This window comes from Bufo gargarizans, chromosome 3 (assembly GCF_014858855.1).
Source record: "Bufo gargarizans isolate SCDJY-AF-19 chromosome 3, ASM1485885v1, whole genome shotgun sequence".
NCBI classification, from domain to species: domain Eukaryota; kingdom Metazoa; phylum Chordata; class Amphibia; order Anura; family Bufonidae; genus Bufo; species Bufo gargarizans.
In genome coordinates, this window is record NC_058082.1 from 441,998,549 (window position 1) to 442,021,413 (window position 22,865).

Below are 22,865 nucleotides of genomic sequence, written 5' to 3' on the forward strand. Positions count from 1 at the left end.
AATGGCCTGGTTTGCCTACTGCCTGTAACATGCTTGCTGCTGCGCAAGGCACAGTCTGCAGCTTCTCCTGTGCCTTAAACCTGTGGCTCTACATCAGGCATCCTCAAACTGCGGCCCTCCAGCTGTTGTAAAACTACAACTCCCACAATGCCCTGCTGTAGACTGATACCTGTAGGCTGTTCGGCATGCAGGGAGTTGTAGTTTTGCAACAGCTGGAGGGCCGCAGTTTGAGGATGCCTGCTCTACATTTTCCTTCTCACAATCATCTATATAAGGCCTCATGCACATGAGCATATTTTTCATCTGTGTGGAGCGCGGAGCCAGGCACACATCCGTTATTTTTACAGATCCATGTGGCCATTCCACAAATCATAGAACGTGTTCTATTCTAGTTCATACTATGGACAAGAATAGTCATTTCTACTGACGAGAGTGAGAAAAATGCAGAATGTACGTATATTGCGGATCCGTTTTTGTTTTGGACCGAAATATGTACATGAAGCCTAAGGGCTGAATCACACAACCATGCTGGGTCCGGGAAATATGGCCGATGTGCCGGCTGCATCATCTTCCAGACCGACGGCGGCTCTTTTGACCTCAGCTGACTGCATCATAGCGATTTATCTGATTGCCAGTGTATTGTACTACACATGGATCATATGAGCATAATACAATAGTGCTGCAATCTGTTAGGAACTATAATGCAGTCAGTTCTAGTCAGGGAGGCGCCATCAGTCTGGGAGATGTGGTTGATATACGGGGTGTGTTTCCCAGACTGAGCCCTTAGGTTGAGAACTTCTGATAAGATTATGCCTGGGGAAGAGGTTGATGTGTCTGCAGAAGATGCTCTTTGAATACTATTGGGGTCATTTATCAAACTGGTGTAAAGTAGAACTTAGTTGCCATGGCAACCAAGCCAGTTCTACTTTACACCAGTCTGATAAATCTCCCCTTATGTTTTTTTCAATGACGTGTAGACAGACAACATTGTATGCCAGCATTGTTCACTTTGGTGCAAATCTTTATTTATGATTTATACACGTTTTAATCAAACGTCCATATAACTGTGGTACAATCTCAACGTGCCACAAATCCATTAAAGCGCTAGAAGATGAAGAGGTTTGCATCCCATTTTGTTTCTAAGCTTTATCCTCTCCGAACCGTTTGAAAAAGTATAAAAAAATTGCTCGTTTTAACACAATAGGGATGCTCGTCACAAAAAAAGGAGGATGGGGGGGTGGTCAAAGAAAGTGCCATTCCTTTTTATCTGACTAGTTTCAAGTTTTCATTTAGACCGTAAGAGATGAGAGACGGAAGATAAAAGAGCAGAGATAGCAGACCTGAACAACCTGAATATTGCAATCTGAGCCAAACAATCAAATGACAACCTACCTGGCCACCAGCGTTTCTTATATGAAACCCAAAAAAGCAACTGCTGCTGTGAGACGCCTTTTCATAGAGAAGTAAAAATGCCAAAAGCCGTGAATGCAGGCCAAATAAATGTATGTCTTCTATGCGCTAGTGACCTGGAGGTTTTCATAGGTTTAAAAATATAGGATCGGACTAAAGCTAGGTGTGAAAGGAGCCAAATTCAGCTATTCCTAAATGCCCAAGCTGTAAAAAGCAGCCGTCACACCCAACAGCCCCGTCTTGCGAGACAATTACTGACGCTAATCCACATATCTGAAGGAATCCGTCATCAAACGTTCAGGTCGCTGCAGAAGCACAGATCAATGCGAGAAGGAAGAAAGTCAGGGGGAGAATAATCCGGCTCGTGGGGCATTGTCTAGTATTCTAGCAGTGGAGAAGTGCTGAGATGGATGATGAGGGGAACTAGTAACACTACTTAGGGCTGGATGTAACAGGTGAAGTGACTACAACTAGATTACCATTACAAGTGCCATTGACTTAGCAGAAAACATTCCTTGTTTTATCCCTCGCTCTATCAACAGAGCTTAAAAGAGCGTTCATAGCTGGTACGTTTTCTAACATCAAGAAGTCAATTGAAAAAAAAAGAAAGAAAAAATAACTGAACCAACATACACAGTGATCAGATATACAGGCTCCTGGGAGAAGAATATAAAACAAAGCCGATTGTTCTGCAGCGCTTCTAGGTTAGAAAATACAATAACTTTGTAGGCCCTAGCAAAATATCACATTATATAAACCCCCTTTTTTTTTCTTTTTTCCTTTTAACCCCATCGGTGCCAGAGGACATCCATAACAGAATAGTCTGCCGGCCGTTCTGGCACGTAAGGGGTTACACAGCATACGTGTAAGACCAAACACTTCCGACTTTGCTTTGCACACTAGACATCGCTGGAGCTCTTTGAAATGATCAGGCGTTCTGCATTTCTTTGCCAATCTTGTAACTGAGGATCTTGTTCCAGTCGATCTTGGTGCGGGTAACGGGCAGCTGCCGACGTAAGGCTTTGAAAGTGGTGTCTGACATGGTCTGGTAGTTCTCACTGATGGCAGTCTGTGGGAGAGAAGAGGAGCCACGTGGTTACCAGGGAGGAAATAAAACCTAGCGTAACAAATGATCAGCATCAGCTCGGGGAGGAAGGGGGACACCTGTCCACTCTCCTGACAGGTCTGTTCAGGGCTGTGGAGTCTGAGGCAATTTTACATTTGCATATTAAATACAGAGGATTTGGAAGTACCAAAAACTGAGGAGTCGGAGCATTTATCTACCGACTCCACAGCCCTGGGTCTGTTTTACTGAATACCTGTAGTCCATATGAACTAAAACTAGAGCACCTATTCTCCTATCTCCCCATTGTGTCGTTCCTCATAATGTATGAGTAATTGAAATTGGGGCGTTACCTTTTGTTAAAGGAATATGTCAGTGTTTGTAGGGATACACCCCAACTGGTATGGGGCAGAGGAACGCACAATGCAGGTTATCAAGAAATGATGATCCAGAATTATTAGATTATGGGGATTAACACGTATTTACTACAACAGACAGGAGTCCTATTTAGAGGGAAGATCACAGGTTTCTGAAGAAAACAATGGGCATCTATTGAGTCCAGTGAAACACATCATGTTCCCTGCCAGGCTCTTCCAATTCGCAATAAAAATAATATATAAAAGAAAAAACAAAAAAAAACACATTCTATTGACACTGATCTTTTTTACGGGGCCATGTAACAGAACTACGGATGCGGACAGCACACAGTGTGCTGTCCGCATCTTTTGCGGCTCTATTGAAACAAATGGGTCTGGACCCGTCCTGCAAAACTGTGGAACGGATGCAGACTCGTTCATACAGTTGTGTGAATGTAGCCTAATGGACAAAAAAAATGTTTATGGAAATTCATATTAAGGGGTTCTGCACACTATAATGTGTGCGGCCCGTGCCTATATTGCGGCCCGCAAACAGCAGGGTCGTAATATATGGGCACTGGCCATGTGCGCTCCGTATCACGGATGCAGACCCATTCACTTGAATGGGTTTCGCAATCCGCAAGATATGGAGCGGAAGCCCATGGAAGCACTATGGAGTGGACTGAATCTTGCGGATCACTGACCCATTCAAGTGAATGGGACTGCATCCCTGTGCATTGCGGACAGCAATTTGCGGTCGGCAACACGGCAATGGGCCGCACACGTTCATGTGCATGAGCCCTTAGGGGAGTTATCCTTAAGATCTGACTGACTGTTACTGACTTGATTCACTCCATATCTTCCTTTACCCCATTTACATGGTGTCAATAGCTGCCAGAAGAGAACCAGGAAGCAATTTTCTCTCATTATAAAGCAGCCATAATATTCTAGATTTCTGTTCACCACATGCAGTTTACCTGGTAATCATTTTCTGCTTGCTCTATAATCTTTACAAACTCCTTGGCAGTCTGCACCTCCCCCTAAAATGAGAAAGAAAAAAAGAAATACACTGTAAAAAGATAGCAACAGAATGTAAAACAAAGTACCGTATATAAGTGTAGCGACATTACTTCATGGGAAATATACAAGATGAAACTGTATACCACATAATAGATACTGGGCTACAGCGTGCAGGCATACACATACTAAGGGTCCATTCACACGTCCGTTGTTTCTTTCCTGATCTGTTCCGTTTTTTGCGAAACAGATCAGGACCAGTTCTGGACCCATTCATTTTCAATGGGTCCTGGAGAAAAATAAAATAAAAAAATTAAATATAAAACTTGTCCTATTCTTTTCCGCAAAAATCGGATCCTGGTACAATACAAAGTCAATGGTTCTGCAAAAAACTGATGACATTCGTATGTCGTTACGTATGTCATCCGTTTTATGAGGAATCCGTTCCTGGAAATTAAAGCCTACCCACAGAAATCACTTATTCACTTTTTTTTTTTCCATTTTTTTTCAAAGAAATCCAAACAACTTTATTTGCTTTGTGAAATTTATACATGTTTCCGTTTTTTGCGGATCCGCAAAAAACTGATGACATACGGAAACATTTTCAGGAACAACGGATCCGCAAAAAAACTGACCGAAATTCGGGATATAGATAAATACTGACGTGTGAATGTAGCCTTATAGTGATAATGGTTTATGTCACCGATACAGGTTTTTTGGTAGTTACTGAACACTTTGGTCATCTGAAAATACATGAGCAGCAATGGACAATTAATATCCACAACACTGGGAATAAAAAAATAATAGGCGTGTTTCACATTTGCGTTAACACAGATTCGGCAGGCTGTTCCGGCCAGGATCCGGGATTACCGGGCGCTACCAGGTTCTGTTCGGCCCCATTCTGTTCGGAAGCCAGATAAATACCGCTGCGCACAGCAGTTTTCATCCAGCAGATCTCCGCCGGTCTTTATTATAGTGAATGGGGCCGGACAGAACTATAGCTCCACACAGTGGCACCCAGTATTCACGAACCCGACAGGCTGCTCCCACCTAGAACAGCCTGTCAGATCTGAGAAACAAGCCTTACTCTCGCTGCAGCATGCTAACAGGGTAAAATACAGTAAAAATGGACAAATTCAAGGGTAAATGGTCCCATCTATAGCCATCTTTAAATCTTTATAAATTGGAACAAAACATGAGTTTTCTTTAAATGTTCACTAACTTTTCACACAACGTTTCATGAATCAATAGTACAAGTGACCACAAGGAACTTTGTAACATGTCTTATCACTCAGAAATGTCTAGTTGTCAGTTATCAGCGGTTTACCTCTCCCCCACCACTTGCTAATGCTTTGCACTTTGAAAAATGCCTTAAGGAGTTTTCTGGTAATAATTATTTTTTATCAAGCACTCGCAGCATGCTGTTTACATCTGGCTGTCCATCGGCATGGTCACATGCACCGCTCCAGGCAATGACTGGCTTCAGCAGTGATGTGGCTACAAGCAGCACGTTACCGCTGAAGCCAATCATTGGCTGGAGCGGTGCATATGACCATGCCCATGGCCAGCCAGGTGTAAACAGTGTGCGGACTAGGAGACAGCAGGGACAGCGCAGAGCACTGGATCAGCATTGAACAGGTAAGTATGAATTTTCGGTTTCAGGGGGCATGCTGTGAGGACTTGATAAAAAATAGAGAGGTGAGGGGGGAGGAGTATGCAGGAATTTAATGAGAGGCACACAAAGACAAGCAAACTACCGCAGCTACATGGGCTGAGATATAAACTTCCTAAGTGCTTTATCCACAACCATACAGGTCAGTACTTCTATGTAATGTCCCCCATGATCATCAGGCTGCTTCTGAGTAAGATTAGGTTAATAAGCAGATTCCCCTCTACTTTCTGTGTGCAGTGGATGGCATCTAGTTTCCACCACCATCTCTGGGAGAACTGCAAACTAGACATTCATAATGCAGAGGAAAACTGATAAAAAAAAAAATCATCTAATGGTCAGAAATAGTGTTATTCCTCATTTACACACTGTACTATTGAATCCTGCAAAGTTTATTGAACGGTTAGGTAAGCTCTAACTTTTTACATTTTATGTAGAAAAACAAAATTAGGAACAGCACAAGGCAAACTGACTCACTCATGACTGGACAACACTCGAGGCATGGCCAAAATAAAAATGAAAAAATGAATAAACCATTACTTACCTAGCAGATCCGACACCACTGCATGAGGCCAGTGATTGGTTGCTGCAGTCACATGTTTTCGATGTGACTTCAGTTCTGCAGCTGAATCAACAGGGCAGGGCTGTGAGAACCAGAGCAGTGGCATGGGATCTGCCACATAAGTTATGATCCATTTCATCCTGAAACTGGACAACCACCCTATATGGGTTGTGGCAACACATCAACAGTAACCATCTCATTGTTCAGGGTCCAACTGCTGAGACCTCCCACCAATCACAAGAATGGGGGTCCCATACTTCTGTATGAATGGAGGGGCAGGTTTAGTATACAAGCTGTTGCACCATTAGGGCTCATACACACTGCTGTGTTTTGCAGTCAGCAAATCGTAGACCCACAAAACACAGATCCTGGCTAAGTGCATGCCACTATTTTTTTTTTACTTCTGTAGAAATATTTTATCCTTGTCTGCAAAATGGACAAGAATAGGACATTTTTTTTTTTTTTAAAAGGGAGTGCGGAAAGGACATGTAGATGCGGACAGCACATGGTGTGCCGTTTGCATCCTTAGCGGTTCCACTTAAATGTATGGGTTTGCATGCAATCCGCAAAAAATGCGGGTCAGATGTGGACAGAAACTAGTCGCATACATGAGCCCTTAGGTTTATTTTTGCACTTACAGCCTACAGTACATTACTAAAGCCACCTCTATCTATAGGAAACAGATGCTTTACTTGATGTCGCTACCCCTATTTGGCAAAGCGCCCCTGCTTGTAAAACGGAAAGCACAGGGGGCCAGTGGTGGTAAAAGATCCCTTTTCAAGAAAACTGTATTTGGGCAACTCTTGAAAGGGGTTAACTGCTAATGCGGATATCTGCTCTTTTGGACAGAGTGGAGAGCTGCTGCAAAGACATGTTACCCCTCTTGAAGACCTGACTCATCTGTGTGCTACAAGGACAACCCTATGGTTTAAATAGGCGCCGTGTATGTCTTTTTATCCTGTTGTGTCGCTGTGCCAGTCACCCCAAAATTATCTTGTCAGGGAAATGCTATGTAATAAGTTGGCAGAGGGAAGGGGCTCCTCCGGACCCCAAACGAAGGCCCCCGGCCTGCCATGACTGTATGCTGATTAGGCTACTTTCACACTAGCGTTCGGGCGGATCCGTTCTGAACGGATCCGCTCATAATAATGCAGACGGAGGCTCCGTTCAGAACGGATCCGTCTGCATTATATTAGCAAAAAAAAAGCTAAGTGTGAAAATAGCCTGGGACGGATCCGTCCAGACTTTCAATGTAAAGTCAATGGAGGACGGATCCGCTTGAAGATTGAGCCACATTGTGGCATCTTCAAACGGATCCGTCCCCATTGACTTACATTGTAAGTCTGGACGGATCCGCACGGATCCGCACGCCTCCGCACGGCCAGGCGGACACCCGAACGCTGCAAGCAGCGTTCAGCTGTCCGCCTGTCCGTGCGGAGGCGAGCGGAGCGGAGGCTGAACGCCGCCAGACTGATGCAGTCTGAGCGGATCCGCTCCATTCAGACTGCATCAGGGCTGGACGGCTGCGTTCGGGTCCGCTCGTGAGCCCCTTCAAACGGAGCTCACGAGCGGACACCCGAACGCTAGTGTGAAAGCAGCCTTAGACTGTGCCACAGTCTCTATCACAGTGATACAGTTGTGGTCAATTGTATTGGCAGCTTTAATTAGTACAGAAAAAGCCAATATCATCAGAAATAAGTGGATACTTACCAACTTTGTATCATTAAATATTTTAATTGCTAGCTCAAATACATTCAACAAACAAAGTTGACCCGTCAACATAAATGGTCATTTCAAAAAATGAAGAATCAACAAGGTATATGACATGGACAGGAATTAGGTCTTTGTTTTTCTATTAGCCCTCACATTGCGTTAGTAAAAGTTTATGTTATATGTACCCCAAAACAATGAAAATAGATAGGGGTCCACACAGAAGATGAAGACGACAAGTAGCTACTACCATACATTGCCTAGGCAATGCACAGAAGAGAACAGTCAGCAATCTACAGACCAATGTACGAAAAATATCCCAAAATGAAATGTACCCCACCACATGTAAGAATAGTAAAGGTCAATGCTATACACAAACCAGGTCCCCACCTCTCCAGAGGCACCTTATGCTATGCTTTTTACTATATACATATTTGGTATTACTGTATCTTTCCTCCTGTGCCCTATATCTGCAGTATGTGTCATGGCCTAGGTAATGTATGGTAGTAGCTGGTTTTGCCCACCAGGTGTCCTACTTGCCTTCATCTTCAGTGTGAACTCATGTATTTTATACACATGTGGCTTTTAATATAAAATAATAAAGATGAGTTTTTGGTATCTTTATAGGCGGCGTATATTTATCTTTACCCAGCCAAGAGATGAGTATAACATATACATGTATAATAATGGCATATTCACACAGCAGATTTCCCACGCTTACTTCAGCTGCGGAAACTAAAAAAAGTGTATATTCCCATGGCTCTTCAATATTAAAATGCGCTCAAGTTCAACTGTCTGCGAAATCTAAATCAGTGTCGATAACAGACATGAACAGGTGTCCAAATTCTGTTTAAAGAACACTGAATGGGGCTAGACCGCTATCGGATCCCTGCCATTTAAACTGCGACCCCACTGCAGAGATCTGGGGGGTCATAATTGGAATTTGCCATGGATTCCGTGGCAAAAACACCTCAAATCTTTCCTAATTATATTTTCTGCTGTGTTAAACCATAAGGGCCAGTTCACAGTGAGTTTTTTGGTGCTGATTTAGGAGCGTTCCTGCCTCAAAATCTGCTCCCAAAACACCTCAAAACAGCCTCCCATTCATTTCAATAGGAAGCTGCACTTTTTTTTAATTTTTTTAACGTGTACAAAAGAAGCAGCATGCCCTATTTTGGAGCAGAATCAGCGCCGACTCTGGCTCTGAAATGAATAAAAGGCTGAAAAAAACAGCTCCATGTAAGTCCACACATTTGTTGTGCTTTTTTTGGCGCAGATCTGCTTCAAAAACCTCAAGCTGAAAATTCAGCTTGGTATTGAACTTATTGATATAAAAAATAAATTAAAAAAAACAGGAAAAAACATGTGTGAAAAGGCCCTAACAGTTTAAGTGGTTCAGATGCTGCGTACTTACAGAGACCGTTATGGATTCCTGCACGTCTTTATGGCTAACCAGCTGAACATTACCATCTTCATAGTAGTGAACCTGTCAACAATAAGAGAAGCTAGATTAATCCTATGCTCCAAATACATTGAGGACTTATATTTAACACATTGGTTAATACCAGCAGCAATACCACACACATCCTGTAGAGGCGCTGTTTCTGGGAGGAAGCAGCAGGGCCTACACATGTGTAAAGTGAACAGATTTCTACTTTGACCTCTGACTTTCTCTAAACCTTATAGTAAGCTCTGTAGCTTTTCTAGCTCCTTGCAACTTTCCAGTCGTGTCCACATGTTTGGTGGCCATAACTTCCAATGGCTGTGGTGGTGCACACATACAGCACAGGAGCCATTAGCTGATGTGGTCATGGGACATGAGGTGAGACACCAGTTTACATACCGTCATCAGCCTGACTGACAGGAGCGGAGCCGTCAGGGCACTTATTTATACATGTAAAAACTCAAGCTACTTCATTATAGCCCGCATATCAGTAATCATTTTGATTTTCTTTAAAGGGGTTGGCCACTTTCTGGCTAAAGTGCAATGTGTTTGTAGCATGATTAGATGGCATTTACTAATATAGTCTTTGTTGATATTCTGCACCATTTTCTATGGCAGTCCCTTGTTTACAAAGTCCTTTGTGCTGTCCGCACAGAGGTCTTGTCCATAAGATGGCCACTGATGGAGAGTCATGTGCCAGGCTAATCACCTCCATGTGAGGTCGCCTCTATTCAAACACACTGCACCTGCACTAAACTCCCAACAGAACAGGTAGAGGTGGCAGGTGTGGAGTATATGAATAGAGATGATCTGCCTGGTCACATGACCCTCTTGTGGACAAGACCTCTGTGTGGACAGCACAGAAGACTTTGTAAACAAGGGGTCATACCTTATGAAATCTAGAAAATGGTGGCGAATTTTAACCAAGACTATGTTAGTAAGTGCCATTAAATCATCTCACAAACGCATTGGTCAAGAATAGCCAGAAAGTGGCCAACCCCTTTAATATTTACCTGAATCTTAAGCACTCCAACCAGTTGAGCAGTAGACTGTGAAATGGTGAATTTCCACTCAGACCTCCAACGGCCATTCCTAAGGGTAGAAAAGATTTCATTAGGATGGGTCGACGGCTCCAGCCATAAAGAAGAAAGACCACTAGGCAGACAACTACAGGGCTATAGGATACAGTCCTCCAGACATCAGACTAAAGTAAAGTCTTTTAAAAGCCATTACAGGGGTTGTCCGTGTTCAGAGCTGAACTCAGCCCCTATGAGTGGATCTGTGGTTTGCAAAATGGATATGTTCATGTGAACGAGGCCTTATTTAAATTTTCAGGATTACATGTTAGGCTACTTTCACACTAGAGTTTCTATTTTCCGGTATTGAGATCTGTCATAGGATCTCAATACTGGGGGAAAAAAAAAAAAAAAAAAAAAAAAAAAAAAAAAAACAACAACGCTTCTGTTTTGTCCCTATTCATTGTCAATGGGTACAAAGCGTAACTAAACAGAATGCTCCAAAATGCATTGCGTTACTTTTGGTTGCGTTCCCATACCAGAGAGGAAACCACAGCAAACTGCGGTTTTATTTCTGTCATGGGATGCGGAACAAGACTGATCCGTCATGACCCACAATGCAAGTCAATGGAGTTCATGACGGATCCATCATTGCTATGTTAAAGATAATACAACTGGATCCGTTCATAACGGATGCAGATGGTTGTATTATCAGAACGGATCCAGCAAAAACGCTAGCGTGAAAGTAGCCTTAAAGGGGTTATCCCATGATTCATGTAAAAAATGAAAATGAGGCCTCCTGCACACGACCGTTGTGTGCACCCGTGGCCATTGTCCCGTTTAACGTGTTTTTCTGCGGTCCCATTGACTTTCAATGGGTCCGTGGAAAAATCGGAAACTGCACCGTTTGGCAGCCGCATCCGTGATCTGTGTTTCCTGGCTGTGAAAAAAATATGACCTGTCCTATTTTTTCCACGGCCAACGGTTCACGGACGCACACAAGATTGTCATCCGCGTCCGTTTTTTCCTATCATTTCAATGGCAAACTTGACAGATTTTTTTTTTTCATTTTTCATGTCCGTGGATCCTCCGAAAATCATGGAAGACCCACGGAAGAAAAAACGGACACAGAGCACGGTACAACGTTTCGCGGGACGTTAAAAAATACTGTCGTGTGCAGGAGGCCTGAGACATCATATAGATGACAATCTCTTTCTAACAAAGCTAGAACCAGCCCTGTACCTCACATGGATCCAGAGATCTCCACATTCATTGCTCTACTAAATTGATATCCAGCTGACAGCTCAAGGGGAGTGTCTTTTCTGCTGCAGCTAAGGGGGCGTGTCTCAGCTCTCCCTATCACAGCTCAGGAGGCAGTCGAAGGATGAAACTGAGCATGTGCGGCCATCTCAGCGAGCAGGTCAAAGAAATAAGAAAACAAACAGCAGGTGGCGCTATACAGATACGGTTTATTGAATAACTCAGCGGCTATGCCAAGTTAGTTGTGGGAGAATCCCTTTAAGCATGAGACATACAGTATGGTGCAAGTCACTGCCCAGTTGTTGTGTTCAGAACCAGACTTTGTGCAGAGGGTTTCTGATGACCAGAAATATATCATATGACCTTGCTTTGCATCTAAGCAATCCCTTCCTCTTTGTGTCCGACAGCTTTAAAGAGGAGCTGTCACCACGAAATGCAAGGTAGAGCTATAGGCAGCAGGTTATAGCGCCAGAGGAGCTAAGCAGACATATATAGTTTTATAAGAAAAGATTCAGCAAAACTTGTAGTTTATGCATTTAAATCCCTGTTGTTTCAGAACTAAAGGGGTTGTGCATTTTGCACAGCAAGATAGTACTAAACCTTGGCCCCAGGTGGCTGGGCTTACGGAAAGAGTGGAGTGGGCTGGTGCTCCGATGTTTCCGCAACTCCCATTGTAGTGAATGGAAGCTATGCAAACAGTGCAGCAGCTACGCTCCTGTATATCAATCTGCTCAGCTTCTCCGGTCTGCAGATTACACTGCAACCACATGTACTCTTTTAGGGGATGCAATCGATAGCTCTCAAAATACCTACATACCAAAAGTTTTTGGGCTGGAACTGGTGGCCCTCAATGCAGGCTATTATTGTCTGCTGTCCATCGATAGTCTTTGCATACACCTGGGGAAAGGAGACCAGTCAGTGGATGGAGTTTGAGTAGTATAAAGATACATTACATTCAGGAAATACTGAGCAAAAAGCCAAAACTGATACTTAACAGTACAGACGCCGCTGGGATAGTGGTCCTTCACATATGCTTTTAAAGCATTGTCGCAGGCATCTCTCCAGGACTTTAAAGCTGTGTCTGTTTCATCAGGATGAGGATCACTTGCATCTTTTTTTAGGTGGTCAAATTTAAAGGAAATCCTGTTCCGAGGATCCAAGAACCGACCACTGCCCAGGTCTCCGTGTTCTGTAATTAGGACCTTAATAAAAGTAAAAATGGATGAGAAAACTTCTACTTTTTTTTCATTATTTGAGTGTGCTGCTGTTTTGTATGTATGCATATAATTATATTTTTATAAATATCCATGCACTGTCATACTGGAATATTTTCTACTAGAACAGGTAGGAGCCGTAAGGGGGATGAGAAGGGAATAACCAATAGTAGCGCTGGCCTGGGGTGGTCACAAGTACAGAGACAACTTAGCTTACTGTGCTGCTCTGTTTGCAAAGTGCCCATTCACTGCTATGGACAACACCGAAACATTGGAGAGTCGGTTGCTCGTCCATTTCCATAGCTCCACTTCCCCAGGCAGGGGCTTTCCATCTCAGCTATAAAAGGCTGGGCCGGGATAACTCCTTTAAGAAGTAATGCACTACTGCAAAATTTCAACCCCCCCTAGACAAAATCTGCCATATGATTCTCATTCAAAACGATGGGACACGGATTTTGGTGTGGAACATTCACTGAAATCAGCATGGCAATACCAGGATGCAAACATATCCTTAACCATGGCAGATGGCAAACAATAGTACTGTAGAATGGAAGCGTCCAATGATGACTGCAAACACAAATGACACACACATTGTTGGTGGTCGCAGAACTGGACCCTAAGGCTACATTTACACGACCGTACGTATTTTGCGGTCAGTTTTTCTTTTGCGGATCCATTGTAACAAAATGGACAAGAATAGGACATGCGCCATCTTTTTTGCGGGGCTACAGAACGGACATATGGATGCGGACAAGACACGGTGTGCATTTTTGCTGACCCATTGAAACGAATGGGTCCTCACCCTATCCGCAAAAAAAAAACAAAAAAACTAAGAGGACACGAAAACAAAATATGCTCGTGTGAATGTAGCCTAAGATTTTGAGCAGAACATGAAATCAACCCTAGTGCACATGACAAGAATAGAGGAAATATCTGATGACTACTTTACAAACACCACATAACTGACCCATTCAATAAAAAACAATGGAGCAGATATAATAACCTGTATAACAATTAGACCGTGTAAACATAGGCGGTTTAAAGATGTACCAAATGTATCACAGTGTCTCATGCTGGAGGATAAATTTGGTGCATGGCTAGACATTTTTGCCTAACCGTACTCCTTCTATTGTCTAGCTTACTGAGCGCCTAAACTTTGGTACACAGTGGGGCTGTATTACACTGGCAGATGAAGCTGCCGATTGTCGGGATGGAAGCGCTCCTTCCCTGCAATCGCCTGCTCGTCAGCAAAGGAGAGCGTTAATATTAGATACAGTGGTCTCCTCCGCAGTGTGGGTAGGAGTGATTGCTAATGCCATTGCTCGTCCCCATACAGAATCATTATTTGCTGGCACCAGAGGGTGATTAGACACCGCGATCTGCTGCCGGCAAGTGTTTCACTCGGGTAATTGGTGGAAACTTTACACAGGTAGATCATCGCTAACGAACTTTCCTACGAACGCTTGTTAGCAATAATCTAGGCAACTCTCGGCCACGGTAATACAGCCCAGACACCTATAATATGTGGCGCACAGTCTGAGTGACAACACTCTGCTGCACTATTATTAATAACTCTGTCCGGATGCTTTCATTCTAAAGTTATAATCTTCTTACCAGGTCATCGTAACCATCAATCCTTACAGGGGTAAACTGATCCATGTTGTACTGGGCAAATGCACTGTGGACCAAAGAGAAGTGATAACATATGTAAGTTTTATATTTGACTTTTAGGTATAATGCTGTAAATTATGAAGCTTTTAGAGGAGTTTTGGTATCTTATTCTATAAAGTGATTGTTAATTAAAGGGGTTGTCTAGGATTATGGGGGGGGGTCAAACTGCATGGAGGCTAATAACATTGTAAAAAGGAGGGCTGTCCCACCAATACATGTCAAATTCACTGTAAAAATGAAGATTAACCATTTACCTTCTGTTAAATAAAAGATCTATTGAAGAGTCATAACAATTGCTTACACAAAATAGCGTCATCTAGTGGTCAAAGCGTATATAGCAATGTGCACGTCCATCTAGTGAGCTAAGTACTGCTGGTCACACATGCTCAATCACTTTCTTCCCTTTGTTCACTGCAGGGGCACTAATAAAATGTCTCTCCCCCGCAGAAAGCCATTTCTACTGCATTTTCTGCTCTACAGTCGTGGCCAAAAATTTTGACACAAATATTAGTTTTCACAAAGTTTGCTGCTAAACTGCTTTTAGATCTTTGTTTCAGTTGTTTCTGTGATGTAGTGAAATATAATTACACGCACTTCAAACGTTTCAAAGGCTTTTATCGACAATTACATGACATTTATGCAAAGAGTCAATATTTGCAGTGTTGGCCCTTCTTTTTCAGGACCTCTGCAATTCGACTAGGCATACTCTCAATCAACTTCTGGGCCAATTCCTGACTGATAGCAACTCATTCTTTCATAATCACTTCTTGGAGTTTGTCAGAATTAGTGGGTTTTTGTTTGTCCACCCGCCTCTTGAGGATTGACCACAAGTTCTCAATGGGATTAAGATCTGGGGAGTTTCCAGGCCATGGACCCAAAATGTCAACGTTTTGGTCCCCGTGCCACTTAGTTATCACTTTTGCCTTATGGCACGGTGCTCCATCGTGCTGGATAATGCATTGTTCTTCACCAAACTGTTGTTGGATTGTTGGAAGAAGTTGCTGTTGGAGGGTGTTTTGGTACCATTCTTTATTCATGGCTGTGTTTTTGGGCAAAATTGTGAGTGAGCCCACTCCCTTGGATGAGAAGCAACCCCACACATGAATGGTCTCAGGATGCTTTACTGTTGGCTTGACACAGGACTGATGGTAACGCTCACCTTTTCTTCTCCGGACAAGCCTTTTTCCTGATGCCCCAAAACAATCGGGAAAGAGGCTTCATCGGAGAATATGACTTTGCCCCAGTCCTCAGCAGTCCATTCACCATATTTTCTGCAGAAGATCAATCTGTTCCTGATGGGGGTTTTTTTTGGAGAGAAGTGGCTTCTTTGCTTCCCTTCTTGACACCAGGCCATCTTCCAAAAGTCTTCGCCTCACTGTGCGTGCAGATGCGCTCACACCTGCCTGCTGCCATTCCTGAGCAAGCTCTGCACTGGTGGCACTCCGATCCCGCAGCTGAATCCTCTTTAGGAGACGATCCTGGCGCTTGCTGGACTTTCTTGGACGCCCTGAAGCCTTCTTAACAAGAATGGAACCTCTTTCCTTGAAGTTCTTGATGATCCTATAAATTGTTGATTGAGGTGCAATCTTAGTAGCCACAATATCCTTGCCTGTGAAGCCATTTTTATGCAACGCAATGATGGCTGCACGCGTTTCTTTGCAGGTCACCATGGTTAACAATGGAAGAACAATGATTTCAAGCATCACCCTCCTTTTAACAAGTCAAGTGTGCCATTTTAACCCAATCAGCCTGACAATGATCTCCAGCCTTGTGCTCGTCAACATTCTCACCTGAGTTAACAAGACGATTACTGAAATGATCTCAGCAGGTCTTTTAATGACAGCAATGAAATGCAGTGGAAAGGTTTTTTTGGGATTAAGTTAATTTTCATGGCAAAGAAGGACTATGCAATTCATCTGATCACTCTTCATAGCATTCTGGAGTATATGCAAATTGCTATTATAAAAACTTAAGCAGCAACTTTTCCAATTTCCAATATTTATGTAATTCTCAAAACTTTTGGCCACGACTGTATAGTTTGAGGATCACTATGCAGAGACCAGGTTGGGCAGAGAGTGATTGAGGACGCCTGAACAGGAGGCACACAGCTCAATAAATCGATGTGCACAATGCTATAAATTTTGACCACCAGGTGACATCATACTATTCCGCCACCAGAGCTTCCAGCGCCATCCATTGTGCAGTGGACAGAGCTGGTAACTGCAGCGTTGCTCCTATTCACTTCAACTGGAGCAGTGTTGCAGTTACCAGTTCCGTCCACTACACAATGGACGGACCTGTGTGGTTCAGGTGCCAGAGATGAAAGAGGACAGCTGATCTGGTACCAATGGCCTATCCTGAAGATAAGTCATCAATATCAAAACTCTGGACAACCTCGTTATGGAACAGAGGAGGAAGCTTCAAGTCATGTGTTTGCAATGTGTGTACTACAGGAGGACCAAGGAACTAATCAACTGACAATGAGATTTAAAGGGTTTCTACCACTTTGATTTCACATAATTAGGTGTCAGACACTAGCGATCCGCTAGTGTCTGCTCTACCAAACAATCCTGCTATAATAGCTTTTGGGGCAGCCGTTTACCTAAAAAAAGAACTTATATTAATATGCTAATGACCCTCTAGGTGCTATGGGGGCATCATTAGCTCCTAGAGGATCGGTCTACCTTCACAAGATGCCGCCGCCCAGCGCGTCCCTCCAGCCCGCCCATCTTCTCCGGAATGCGATCAAACGGACACTTCACGCGCATGCGCCGTGCGCGGCTGTATTCGGCGCGTGCGCAGTGAATGTCCGACCGCTTCCATGCTCAGACATCTCCACTGCGCCTGCGCCGATGACGTCATAGTGCTCCATCGGCGCAGGCGCAGTGGAGATGTCTGAGCAGGGAAGCGGTCGTACATTCACTGCGCATGCGCCGAATACAGCCGCGCGCTGCGCATGCGCGTGAAGTGTCCGTTTGATCACATTCCGGAGGAGATGGGCGGGCTGGAGGGACGCGCTGGGCGGCGGCATCTTGTGAAGGTAGACCGATCCTCTAGGTGCTAATGACGCCCCCATAGCACCTAGAGGGTCATTAGCATATTAATATAAGTTCTTTTTTTAGGTAAACGGCTGCCCCAAAAGCTATTATAGCAGGATTGTTTGGCAGAGCAGACACTAGCGGATCGCTAGTGTCTGACACCTAATTATGTGAAATCAAAGTGGTAGAAACCCTTTAAAAAAATTCCAACCAAGACAATGAAGCAGATTTCTAAAATTGTCTTTTTCCCATAGTGACCAATCACAATGCAGCTTTCAAGTGCACTATTAGAAATTAAAGCTGTTCCTGTGATTGGTTGCTATGGGCAACAAACACAGTTTCATAAATCTCCCCCAATAGGGTGCACATATTTACAACAGATTGCAAAATGTGAGTGTGGCTGGGTACCTATATACATGTACACTGTCCAATCATTCCTAAAAGGGAGTATGCAATTAATGTGTTAAAGGGATATTCCAGGGAATACTTTTTTAAATGAAATGAGGCTGGATGGGTTAAAAATAGCAAACAATCATTACATTACCAATCCTCCGCCACTGCTCTTCACTTTCTGGTCAGGGCTTGACACACAGGAAATGCCTTGGACTGCCCACTCAGCCAATCACTGGAGTGGTGCCCAAGCTCAGCCACCGATTGGCTGAGCAGACAGTCCAAGCCATTTCCTGTGTGTCAAGCCTGGGACCAGGAAGTGAAAAGCAGCATCAGAACTGCAGTGGCGGGGGAATAGTGAGGTGTGTAATAATTGTTTGCTTATTTCAACCCATTTTACCCCATGCTTATTTAATTCATCCTGTGGACAAACTCTGTAATGGACTTGCTATACAACGTTATACAGCGAAAACAACTCTGAAAACAGGCTCACTGTGGACAGTAACGTTACAAACATTAGTTAAGGAGACTTACTGCGCGGCTCCCTCCCTGAGCAGATTGTCATTGTTGAGGAGTAACCGGACATCTAAAATGAAGAAAAAAAAACATGCATATGCTGTTACTTTACACTCCCCCCATATTAGAGATGAGCGGTATACCGGTGTTCACGATATACTGCGGTATTAAAAAAACGGCGATATGGCGATATCACTGTTTCCTAATTACCGCAGCATTTTGTGACGTCATCGAAGCGGTCATGTGCGCTGACCGCTTCTAAATCTGCGTCTGCCCGCCCCTGCACCTTGCATAGCGCCGAGTACAAACACATTACTTCCACTCGCTCCTGGCTCCTTCTCCCTTATTCAAGTCTCCAGACTCCACCCACCATCTGACATCACCGTACGTCACCCACCCGTGCCGGTTCTATTGTATGTGGCGAACTCTGTGCGAGTACTGGGTGTCTCTGGAGAGACTTTTCCTGCGGCTGCCTGGCTCGTGTGCTCTGATGACGAAATTACAAAACGTATTACTTCCCGCAGCGGGCCGCCCCCGGCTCTCCCTCCTCCTTGCTCCCATATTCAAATCTCCGCCCACCGATCTCTCATGTCAGAATCAGAGCACACAAGCGAGGCAGCCGCGGGAAACGTATATCGTAAAGTACTATTGTATGTATGGTGGCTTGTGGCCACGAGACTTTATTACAACGTCTCCTTGTGGCTGACCCCATACAGTATGACGTCTTGAGCCCCCCCCCATATACACTGTTACATCACCCCCCCCCATATACACTGTTACATCACCCCCCCCCCCCATATACACTGTTACATCACCCCCCCCCCATATACACTGTTACATCACCCCCCCCCATATACACTGTTACATCACATCACCCCCCCCCATATACACTGTTACATCACATCACCCCCCCCCATATACACTGTTACATCACATCACCCCCCCATATACACTGTTACATCACATCACCCCCATATACACTGTTACATCACCCCCCCCCATATACACTGTTACATTACACCCCCCCCATATACACTGTTACATTACACCCCCCCATATACACTGTTACATTACACCCCCCCATATACACTGTTACATTACACCCCCCCATATACACTGTTACATTACACCCCCCCATATACACTGTTACATTACACCCCCCCATATACACTGTTACATTACACCCCCCATATACACTTACATTACACCCCCCCATATACACTTACATTACACCCCCCCCATATACACTTACATTACACCCCCCCCATATACACTGTTACATTACACCATTACACCCCCCCCCCCCCATACACACTGTTACATTAGGGGTGGGTGATAATTAGAGCTCTATTAGGGTGAATAGGACTTTACACTCTCCCTGCTGCCCTGTGCTTTGTGCACACAACAGCAGTATCAGCCCCCTCTGGTAACTCAAACCCACCCCCCCCCTCCCTCCCCAGTATTAATCATTGGTGGCAGTGGCCACAGGGTCCCCCTCCCTCCCCCATCATTGGGCAGTGGGCAGTTCCGATCGGAGTCCCAGCAGTGTAATGCTGGGGCTCCGATCGGTTACCATGGCAGCCAGGACGCTACTTTATTACAACGTCTCCTTGTGGCTGACCCCATACAGTATGACGTCTTGAGCCCCCCCCCCCATATACACTGTTACATCACCCCCCAGCCAATATACACTGTTACATCACCCCCCAGCCAATATACACTGTTACATCACCCCCCAGCCAATATACACTGTTACATCACCCCCCAGCCAATATACACTGTTACATCACCCTCCCCCCAATATACACTGTTACATCACCCTCCCCCCATATACACTGTTACATCACCCTCCCCCCATATACACTGTTACATCACCCTCCCCCCATATACACTGTTACATCACCCTCCCCCCATATGCCGATCGGTTACCATGGCAGCCAGGACGCTACTGAAGTCCTGGCTGCCATGGTATGTTAGTGAGCAGCATTATACTCACGTGCGCCGTGGCCGCCGGGCGCTCCTTCTCATAGGTCCGTGCGGGAATTGCTAATGCTATAAGCATTGGCAATGCGCCACACAGACAGAAGGAGCGACCGGCAGCCACGGCGAATGTGAGTATAATGCTGCTCACTAACATACCATGGCAGCCAGGACTTCAGTAGCATCCTGGCTGCCATGGTAACCAATCTTCACTACCGCTCCGTGATCATGTCGCGGTCCAGCGATATGCACAAAATCCATATCGTGGCACAAATTTATATCGCATACCGCCCACCCCTACATTACACCCCCCCCATATACACTGTTACATTACACCCCCCCCCATATACACTGTTACATTACACCCCCCCATATACACTGTTACATTACATCCCCCCATATACACTGTTACATTACATCTCCCCATATACACTAACACCGATTCTTACATGATGGCACGTTACTACACTATTAGGCCAGGTGTAGACAATTTACGCTGCAATTATGCAAGTATCCACAGGGAAATCTGCAGCCACAAATCCAAATTCAGTTGGGAAAATCCAAAAAAATTCAGTGTTGGAAATGAACATGCCACAGATGTAAAAATCAAGAGATCACATTTTTTGCACTGAAACAATACGCAGCGTATGGTAGAGATTTGTACACATCCCACTCATTTATCTGGTACTATCATCTGCTGGACTTTCTGTCCGCAGATCCAGAAGGAAAATCTGCAGAGCCCATATACATACATTTATGTCACTTCTTAGTTTACTTCTATTCCCAGATCATCAATAAAATGAACATATGCCTTCAATAGCAGACCTGTCATCATTAGTATTAATCAGCAGAATAGATGGGCCGCACACGATAGCATGCTGTCAGAATAGCTACAGCAATACAATATCCCTGCTATCTGTCATGGAAACAGGTCTCTAGAAATAAGGGCATCTGCTAAGGGTACCAATCAGCGAGAAGCATCACATGGTGGCATCCACGGAGCTAGTCTTATTAGGTGCTGTCGTGCCAGGCTTGTAATCTAATGTAAAGCAGTCTCTGTGACGGAACGTCTTTCCAGGGCATATTGAACACTTGCCCACATTAGGGATGCAGCAATTAGACCCCTTGTATTAGGGTTCGACTCCCCCTCTAAATTGTGAAGCCACTTTTCGAGGTGGATGTTGCTTGGCTGCACGTGGTCAGCAGCACCAAGGGGTTGTAACCCTAAGGCCTCCTGCACACGACCATTTTCTTTCCCAGTTTACTGGCCATTTTCTGCGTTCCGTATTCATTTCAATGGTTCCGCAAAAAAAAACGGAATGTACTCCGTATGCATTCCGTTTTCGTATTTCCGTTCTGTTTAAAGATAGAACATGTCCTATTATTGGCCGCAAATCACGTTCCGTGGTTCCACTCAAGTCAATGGGTCTGCAAAAAAAAGAAAAAAGGAACACATACGGAAATGCATCCGTATGTCTTCCGTTTCCGTTCCGTTTTTTGCTGAACCATCTATTGAAAATGTTATGCCCAGCCCAATTTTATCTATGTAATTACTGTATACGCCATACGGAAAAACGGAACAGAAACTGAAACAAAAAACAGAACAACGGATCCGTGAAAAACGGATTGCAAAACACTGAAAAAGCCATACGGTCGTGTGCAATAGGCCTAAAGGGAATGTGTTGTCAGAAAATTACCTATTGTTAAACATTTTTTGGGTGAGTTTTAATTTTTTTTATTTTTCCATGTCACTATCCACATAAAAAAAAAAAAAAAAAAAAAAAAAAAGTATATAATTCTGAACATGTTCACACTGGCCACTAGGCCTAATAACAGGTCATGATTTCCTGTTCTGTACAGGGAATTTTCAGTAGCCATCATCACAGGCAGAGTTACAATCACAAGCAGAGGTGGCGCTACATTTTTTCACTCTTACCATTTTTGAGGAGTATTTTCAGCCAATGAGGAGTACGAAAGTTACTGTAATTCAAATACACTTCACTGTTCAAATTCACTGTCGCGCTGAGGGGGTCGGCACCACTGAGGCCACTGTCGCGCTGAGGGGGTCGGCACCACTGAGGCCACTGTCGCGCTGAGGGGGTCGGCACAACTGAGGCCACTGTCGCGCTGAGGGGGTCGGCACCACTGAGGCCACTGTCGCGCTGAGGGGGTCGGCACCACTGAGGCCACTGTCGCGCTGAGGGGGTCGGCACCACTGAGGCCACTGTCGCGCTGAGGGGGTCGGCACCACTGAGGCCACTGTCGCGCTGAGGGGGTCGGCACCACTGAGGCCACTGTCGCGCTGAGGGGGTCGGCACCACTGAGGCCACTGTCGCGCTGAGGGGGTCGGCACCACTGAGGCCACTGTCGCGCTGAGGGGGTCGGCACCACTGAGGCCACTGTCGCGCTGAGGGGGTCGGCACCACTGAGGCCACTGTCGCGCTGAGGGGGTCGGCACCACTGAGGCCACTGTCGCGCTGAGGGGGTCAGCAGCCCGCTCAAACTGACCAATCACTAAGCTCCTTACTGTAAGGAGCTTTGTCATTGGT

The 22,865-nt window shown here is 44.7% G+C and overlaps 1 protein-coding gene across 1 annotated transcript in view; it reads right to left on the minus strand.

Annotated features, from left to right (window-relative positions):
* Positions 1-1,003: 1,003 nt before the first annotated feature.
* Positions 1,004-22,865, minus strand: part of CAPZA1 (capping actin protein of muscle Z-line subunit alpha 1) — a 54,415-nt gene continuing 32,553 nt past the window's right edge. Inside the window, exons 3-10 of the mRNA XM_044283501.1 lie at positions 18,355-18,406; positions 14,336-14,399; positions 12,503-12,709; positions 12,325-12,404; positions 10,245-10,323; positions 9,202-9,273; positions 3,807-3,869; positions 1,004-2,479 (exon numbers count right to left, since the gene is read on the minus strand). Of these exons, the coding sequence (XP_044139436.1) occupies positions 2,339-2,479; positions 3,807-3,869; positions 9,202-9,273; positions 10,245-10,323; positions 12,325-12,404; positions 12,503-12,709; positions 14,336-14,399; positions 18,355-18,406 (758 nt within the window). The 3' untranslated portion in view covers positions 1,004-2,338. The remainder of the gene's footprint in view (positions 2,480-3,806; positions 3,870-9,201; positions 9,274-10,244; positions 10,324-12,324; positions 12,405-12,502; positions 12,710-14,335; positions 14,400-18,354; positions 18,407-22,865) is intronic.